At 51.0% G+C, this 7,943-nt stretch overlaps 1 protein-coding gene across 1 annotated transcript in view; it reads left to right on the top strand.

Moving 5' to 3' along the window:
- ECE1 (endothelin converting enzyme 1) overlaps nucleotides 1–7,943 on the top strand; it is a 58,550-nt gene that overhangs the window by 5,958 nt on the left and 44,649 nt on the right. The window contains exon 3 of the mRNA XM_023529394.1: nucleotides 4,723–4,864. Within this exon, the coding sequence (XP_023385162.1) occupies nucleotides 4,723–4,864 (142 nt within the window). The remainder of the gene's footprint in view (nucleotides 1–4,722; nucleotides 4,865–7,943) is intronic.

Here is a 7,943-nt window from a genome sequence, read left to right as displayed (position 1 = left end):
GGTTGTTATCAGGATTATCATGGAAACTCACCAGGCGTGATATCTCTGTGATGCCCTAAATATAAAAGCTTTTTCTCCTGGAAGCCTGTGCTCAAACTGGCTGCCTGACCTCCCCACACCCCAGCACACACCCTGTCAGTGGCTTGAAGGGAAATAGCTCACGTTAGCCCTGCAGCCTAAACTGGGGGGCAGATGGCCATGACTGTTTACCAAAACTTTGAAACTCATCCAGTTACTTTCAAAAATTCATTTTTTCAAGAAAAGGGAAAGCTGAGATATTTAATTGTTAGCGATGGCTTTATCATATTTTTTTCCTCTGCCATGCACAGGGCTGTCTTTAAAGGGCAATTTCAAGGACAGTCCCACTCAGTACTTCGAAAGGGCTTCTCTGCTAACCAGCAGGTCCTTTCGACTCTGTCCACCTGTTAGAGCCTTATCCTCTTGGCCTTAGAGTTGTTCTAGAGTCTGAGATGGTCAGACCTGGGACCTCATCCAGCTTCCTCATTTTAAAGACAGAGCACACGTGCCCAGCGGTGCGCATGGGGTCTTGATGAAGTCAAAGCTGACCTTTGCCTTCTCAGGCGTGTGCCTTTTCTCTGGTGCCCTTGGCAGCTGGGTGTTTCTTTTGGGAAGCAAAGAGAAGTGGAAAGGGCTTCTTCTCAATACTAGACTTTTGATTCCTGTTAAGATGCAAGGAATTCTTTCCCTCACGACAGGTACTACTTTAAGCTGTTGTCAGTCACTGGGAGAGAGTCAGGCATGGGGACAACGGGGCAGGTAGGGCTCAGGGAAGAGATGGGGAGGACAAGAGGACATTATAGTTTTGCTCTAGGCTGGCCCCAGGGGCCTCAGCTGGAAGTCTGCCATATGGAAATTTCTAGAAGAAACTTTCCCAACCTAACAGCCTCACAAAGGCAGGATTCCACATAGGACCAAGCTGTCATGGTCTGTCTGCTCTGAAAGGCTGACTCCAACGCAGGCAGCCTGGTCGCTCTGCCAGCCCTCATGGGGTGGCCAGGCTTTTTGACTGCAGGGGGTGGGCTCCCTGCCAAATCCTTGCCTAGACTGACTCCTGTTTGCAACTCCATGAAGCCCAGGTCGCTGGGGGACCTGGCAGTGGCTCAGCAAGAGCCTCTCCCTTCCCACTCGACACCCCGCTTAAGCCCCTGCTTCATCTGCGAAGCAGGCTGTGCCCTCCTCCCCACCCTTTGTGCTGCTGGCTTGTCTCCTGGGCCCCACGCAGTGGTGGCCCGTCCTCCCCTGCAGAACTTGTTCTTGCTGTAAGCCTAGGTGAGCCAGGCACTCACTTCTGTAACTGAATATTTATCCCTCATTAGGGCTTTGTTCCCTTGGCTGTGGAAACCCTGGGAACTCTTGGGCTGGACAGCTCAACTGTCTCTCTCTCTGTCTCTCTCTTTCTGTCTCTGTCTCTCTCTGTCTCTCTGTCTCTCTCTGTCTCTCTCTCTTTCTCTGTCTCCCTCTCTACCTTGATCTTTCAAGGGCATTCTTTTCTTTCTGTCTTTTCTCTCTCTGCCTCACACAACAATAAATAGGATATTAAGCCCATCAAGGAGCTGAGAATTTATAGTAATTCCCAACTCTGTCATCCAAGTGTGAGCTCTGCTCCTTGGCCAGTGGTCACGTCCCAGTTACCCCTCCTGAGATGGAGCGGGCTGCTCCCCACTGACCCTCCTGTTGTACCAGTCACTGCAGACTGGACACCCAAACTAGTGAGCAACATGCCTTCATTTCCAAAAGGAACATGAGAAACCATTTGTATCTGCCTCTCGCTGTGACCTGTCTTGCTGGAGCCTCTGAAGGAGTCAGGGCAGGACAATGAGAGCTCAGAGAGAAGGGACTCGCCAGCAGCTTTGATTTGCAGCCCCTGCCCTGTCTGTTACACCCAGGAACTGGACAGTCTCTCCTGGAGAGGTCTCTTGATTTCAGTACAGTGCCTCCAGGTGACTTCTGCCCCAGAGCGATGCCTCTGGATCCCTTCCTCCCTCAGAGACAGGGCTTGTCCAGAAACCGATAGGCCCTCAGCTGGACAGTATGAGTTGAGCAAGAACATTACGAAGGTTAAAAACCCTGTTTTTAAATTCCCTTTGCCATTTTTGCTTGAAACTATGAATTTCTAATTTAATTCTGACTTAATTCTAATTAAATTTTTCAGTGAACACCATCTGTTTGCTTGACATCAAACAATGAGGCTCAGCTCAGCTTTGCTCCTTGGGGGCAGCACAGCCATTGGGCTGAGGCTGCGGGTTCTGGAGAGAGATGAGTTTTCTCACTGTGCTGTCTCCTCCCCTTCCCCCACTTCCTGTGTTTCTTCCATAGCTAATACTAGTACCTACTCTTAGGGATATTGTGAAGATAGAATAGCATCATCTAGCAACAAAATAGAATTAACATGATGCCAGGCACATAGAAAGCGCCCAACTAGCTGCCGTTATTACTCTTTTTTCCTTTCCTCCTTCCCTGTGTTCCTTTCACAGCCTCACTTTCATTTCTTCCTTCTCTCCTTTCCCCTCCTCAGATTCCCCGCACCACGGCGTTGCCCTGCCCACGTAAAGCGAGGTTTGCCTGCTTCCCTAAGCCTGAGAGCTGTGCTCCCTGGCTTCCTAGAGCCAGCACCAGGCAGAGGTCTCCCTGGCTCTTTGCCTTTCACCCCCCTCACCCCGTGAGCTAAGCCATTTAATGGGGGGCACTGAGAGGGATAGAGGAAGGGCCAGAAAGTCAGACAAATCCAGGGGCAGGACAGCAAGAAGAGTGAGAATAAATGTCAGGCCCCCCAGGCAAGGCAGCATATTCTTGGGACCCTCCGAATACCAGTGCCCAAGGGAAACTGCGTGAGAAAATTGATACCTTGGAAAAGGCACTTTATAAACCTTCCAGGGCTCCAAACATGTTAGCGTCATTCTAGGCTCTCTGTACCAGGCCCTCCCAGCCCAAAATGTTAACTTAATGGTAATAGCGTGGTCAGAATCGTTGTTTAAAAGTTTCTTCAGTGATTTCAGGAGGCAGCACCCCCTCCCCCACTTACTTGACCGAGCCTCCTGGGCCTCCACAGAAAGTATGATGAGGCCCCAAGTTCCTTTTCTCGGTTTAAACTCAGTTTTTCTTCCATGAAGAGTGTTCCCCTTTCTCTGGTGCAGCAATTTTTAGTCATTTCCTGCCCAGAAGGTACCCAACGATGACCACACAAGGCCACTCGGTGCCTTTCCTTTCCCAGGATGACCAGCCTTACTTAGATCCCCAAGTGCCAGTGTGAGGCTCTTTGGTGACCTGGCTCCTGGGGGGCAGCCACCCGCTCAGCTATCGGTAGGGCATTTGCAGGGCAGAGTCTGGGTTTTCTCATCTACCCTGGCATCTCCCCTACCTCCCTAACCCCTGGCTCGCTGTGGGTCTCTCTGCCTCCAAGCCTTGCTCCTTCTACCTCGGCCTTTCCAAAGGGTGTATTTAATCACGTCACTCCAGACTGCAAGAAGTCCACATGCTTTTAGCTGGCTTACAGATGCCCCTTAGGATCTTCACCTTGCCCCCCCTTCCCTTCCCATTCACCTAGCCAGCTCCTTCTTACTCTTCAAGACCTAACATAGGCATCTTCAACCTCCAGGAAGCCTTCCCTGACTGAACCCCTGCCCAGCCCAGTCTGTGTCTACATCTGCCTCCCTGCTGGACTATGAGCATCTGAAACCGAGGGCATCTCTCTTCCACTCAGTACTTCTCGCATGGCCCTGAGTTGGTACTCAGCTGTTGGTACTCAGCCACAATGTCACTGAACTGAGCCTCTCCTTCAGGAGACCACTCCTGTCCTGTGGTCTGGGCTTTTGCAGGAAGTACCTCTTGGAACAGGGGGAGCCCCAAGTTGCCCTGGGCTGAGGGCTCTGAGTGCTTTTGACTGGCATGTCCCTCCTCAGCTCCGAGGGCCTTGCCACGCCCTCCACTTCCTCTTATTGTGCCTCCCTTCCTGTTTAGCTAGACTGTGAGGCTGGGGACATCGCCCCTCCCTTTGAGGACCTGCCTGAATGGAGCTATTTCTCCATCGCTCCATCATGTTGCCCCCGGCATCTCCTAAGACTCAAATCTCTGTCCCACTAGTGGCTCCAGAATCAACAGGCTTGGGTTCAGTTCCCAGCTCCATCCATTCAGCTGTACAATGGGAGGCAGGAGGTCTCACCTCTCTAGACTCTCATGTCCTCATTTGTAAAAAGAGAACTAATAATAGGCCTCATGGGTTTGTGGGGGTTGAATGAGCTAGGGACACCCACGCTTCTGGGACGTGTGAGCTGTGGTGGTGTCATCGTCTTGGTTGTGTGTCCCAGCCTATTGATGCGGGGGCTTTGAGGAGAGTCCAGCTGGACACTCACTGGATGCCTGTAAATCCAAACATCCTGTTCTTTTTTTGAACTCCTTACTGAAGAAACAGGGAAAAGCTGTGTTGTTTTTTTTTCTCTTCTACCCATATCGGGTAACACACACACAAAAACACAAGCCTGGCTGGGTTGAGCTGCGTGACTCTCTAAAGTTTAGGAACAAATCTGAGCTGCAGAGCAGGGTGGCGGTTCCTTTCCTGGATTAGGACTCAGCCCGTGGGAAGCAGACCACCCCTGAGGCAGGATGTCTCCCCGGGGCCTGGGCCTGCCTCGGAGCCCCTTCCTCCTGGGGAGGGGGGACCCTGGGCTTGCGTCCTCCCCACCCCTCCTGCCTTCTTCCCTGCAGGTGAACTTCCGCAGCCCCCGGAGTGGCCAGAGGTGCTGGGCTGCACGGACCCAGGTGGAGAAGCGGCTGGTGGTGCTGGTGGCACTTCTGGCAGCAGGGCTGGTGGCCTGCTTCACAGCTCTGGGCATCCAGTATCAGACAAGTAGGTGCCTCTGTGTTTCATCATGGGCTTGACTCAACTCCTGCCCTCGGCTCTGCTGTCCACTTGTGCAAGGGGTCTTCCCTGCTCAAGCCAGACTGGCCTTGAAGGCCAAGGAAGAGCTAGTTCTGGAGGACTCGGGTTGCTGAGATAGCCTGAGACATGGCAGGCGGGCGGTGTGGGTGGTCTGAAGGGTGTGGAGTCAGAAGGACGTGAGTCCAAATTCTGGCCCAGCAGCTTATCATCTGTATGACCTTGGATAAATCTCTTAATCTACCAGAGCCTGTGTCTTCTCTACTTTAAATGGGGAAAATGGTACCCAATTTGGGCATGGCTCTGAGGATTAGAGACAATATATATATATATATAGCCCATACCTGGTGCCTACTAGGACTTTTTTAACCTTTGCTCTGGTACCATTGTCATTCGAGTGTGGGCTGGTGAGACACACAGGCTGACACTATCCACCATCCCTAGTTCCAACGAAACAGCCATAATGGCTTCTGTTTACTTGATACTTTCCATGAACCAAATACCTCGCTTCTTTACAGACATAATCTCACTTCCTCCTCACAACAACAATAGGAGATATGGTTACTTTTGGCCCTATGTTATGTCTGAGGAAACTGAGGCAGTGAGACTAAGTGGCTTGCCTGAGGTTACCGCGGGAGAGAGCGGAGAAGCTGGAGTTCAGCCACAGGCAACCACGGGCGGGTGGGCCTCAGACCCAGCCTCCGCCTCCCTCTGTAATCACAGTGCACCCCGGTGTGTGTTAGTGTCCCCGGCAAAGCTGTCCTCCTGAGATCCAGCTGGGCTTTGTGTAGACCTCTGTAATCGCATTTCTCTGTCCTACCTTGTGAAGCGGTCTGATCAGGCACCTCTGATCCTGCTGTCCGGGGACCGAGGCTGATTCTCTGTGTCTGGCCGAGCGTATCTAGCTGAGTGCCTCACACAGACTTGATATTCAGTAAGCATTTACGGGACTGGAAAGGGCAGATGCAAGTGAAAATGAGGATGGGGAATCCAGCCAGTTCCAGGGTCTCTCACTCCCCTGTGTCTCAGCATCGAGTTTTCTGATGTGGCAGATGGTCCACCAGGTTGAGCAGCCTGTGGGCACTTTGTTTAGCGTTCAGTCCCACCGACTTGGTCGCCTGGTCACTCATCCTGTTAGAGAGGTTGTGAACCTTCACAGGATGTGGGACTGTCTACCTTGGCCTCGGTGGGCCCTCCCCACTGTGAGGTTGCTGGCCTGCCTGGGGTGGCCATGCTGGACTGGGATAGGGAAAGAGTTTGGGGGCCTGGAGAGAGGTCAGGACTTCATCTGAGTCATCCTTACATCCCTCCCGTATTAAGCACACATTCATTCTATGAACATTTAATGAGGGCTTAGTCTACACCAGGCACCTAGATGGTGCTTAAGAAATAATTGCTTGATTATTTAACTGACTGTTTAATTGTTTGTAGATGTTTTACCAAATGTGTCTGGCCCCAGCAGATGCTTAATGCATATTTGATTAATTAATTAATGATTTCCAGGCTCTTAACCATATGTGCTTAGATAACGCCTGCACGTCATAGATGTGCGAATAGTTTGCAAATTGAATAAATAAATGATTGAATGGACAAAGTAAGAAGAATACAAAGCTGGGAACAGCCTTTCTTTACCAGTCATTCTTGTCCTGTAGCCACCATCTTGTCTATGAGGCACAATCTTGCCTAAATCATCTTCAGCCCAGGCAGTACAGACCCTGGCCACCCTCATCTGCCCAGCTTCCGGCCCTTTGCCTGGTGAGCAGGCAAGACTCCAGCAGCCAGTGTTACCCCAAGACTGCCCCAGAAGTTCCTAAGATGTTTCTTCACCAGAAACCAGAAGGGACTCCCCAAGGGGTGGCTCCTAGTGATGGGGCCACAGGAGACCCACAGGAAGGAATCCTGCTTCTGCTTCTAGCCCATCCTTCTCAGGCCACAGAATGGTTTCCTTAGCCTGGGCCCAAAAGGAATAAAAAGAGCTCTAGGCGAAACTGGGCCTGCATCAGGTGACCCCTGAGCCAACCTGTGTGTTTCATCAGCTGCCTGGGCTGGGGAAGCAGTGGCCACCCCCGATACTGACAGTGATCTCATTACCCAGCAGCAGGTACTGGCACTGGCCACATCTGAGCAAACATCAGGCCATTCAAAGCAAATTCTCTGAGGATTCTGAAAGACTCACCATTGAGTTATGTCTGGACACTTAAATACATATTTATCCACCTTCCGGCTGCACCCTCCTTTCCAGAAACCTGTAGGTGTTTTGCAGACAGCAGCAGCAAGACAAATAATAAATTCTCACTGAATATATTCTACAGTGTCTTAGTGTCAGGGCCAGGTACTGTCCAGACGAGTGTCTGTGAACTAGATTTGAGCCCTATTTCTGCTTTCTCAAGCGATCATACACGTCCTAAAGAAAAGAAATATTTTCTGCCTCTGCGGGTGGTAACCAAGTATGGGACAAAGCTCTTTCATTTGCTCAGTCAACAGATATGTATTGGACAGCCGCTAGGCGCCAAGAACAATGCTGGGCAAAGGAAATATAAAAGCAAGTAAGATGCTGGCCCTCCCCTCAAGGTCCCATTTTAGTGGAGAAGGTAGACAGGGAGAGATGCCCATGACACAGCTGAGTCTGTTTTGGATTACGGACACCTAGGCAGCCAAGGGGCCCAGAGACTGATGAGGGTCTGGGAAGGTTTTCCCAAGGAGATGGAGCCTGGGTGTTGACCTTGACATTAGATGAGGGGGGCCTGCAAACAAGTAATTAATCAAATATACATTATGTACCTGCTGGGCCAGGAATAGTTGGTAAAGGATCTACAAACCATTAAAGAGTTAAATGATCTAAGCAGTTATTATCTAAGCACCACCTAGGGACCTTGCTCTGTGCCTAGCAGAGCAGGCGCTTAGTGAAGACCTCAGATTAATTGCTGGGGACTGGTTTCTTACTTTATTTTAAACCCAAGTCCCCTTATGATAACTACAAATCTCTCTCTCTCCTCCTCCTCCTCCCTGCACCCCACCACCCCCGCTCCCCGCCAGAGAGACTCTGATA

This window comes from Pteropus vampyrus, unplaced genomic scaffold, assembly GCF_000151845.1.
Source record: "Pteropus vampyrus isolate Shadow unplaced genomic scaffold, Pvam_2.0 Scaffold36, whole genome shotgun sequence".
Classification (NCBI taxonomy): Eukaryota; Metazoa; Chordata; class Mammalia; order Chiroptera; family Pteropodidae; genus Pteropus; species Pteropus vampyrus.
This window is presented reverse-complemented; position numbering and strand designations above follow the sequence as displayed.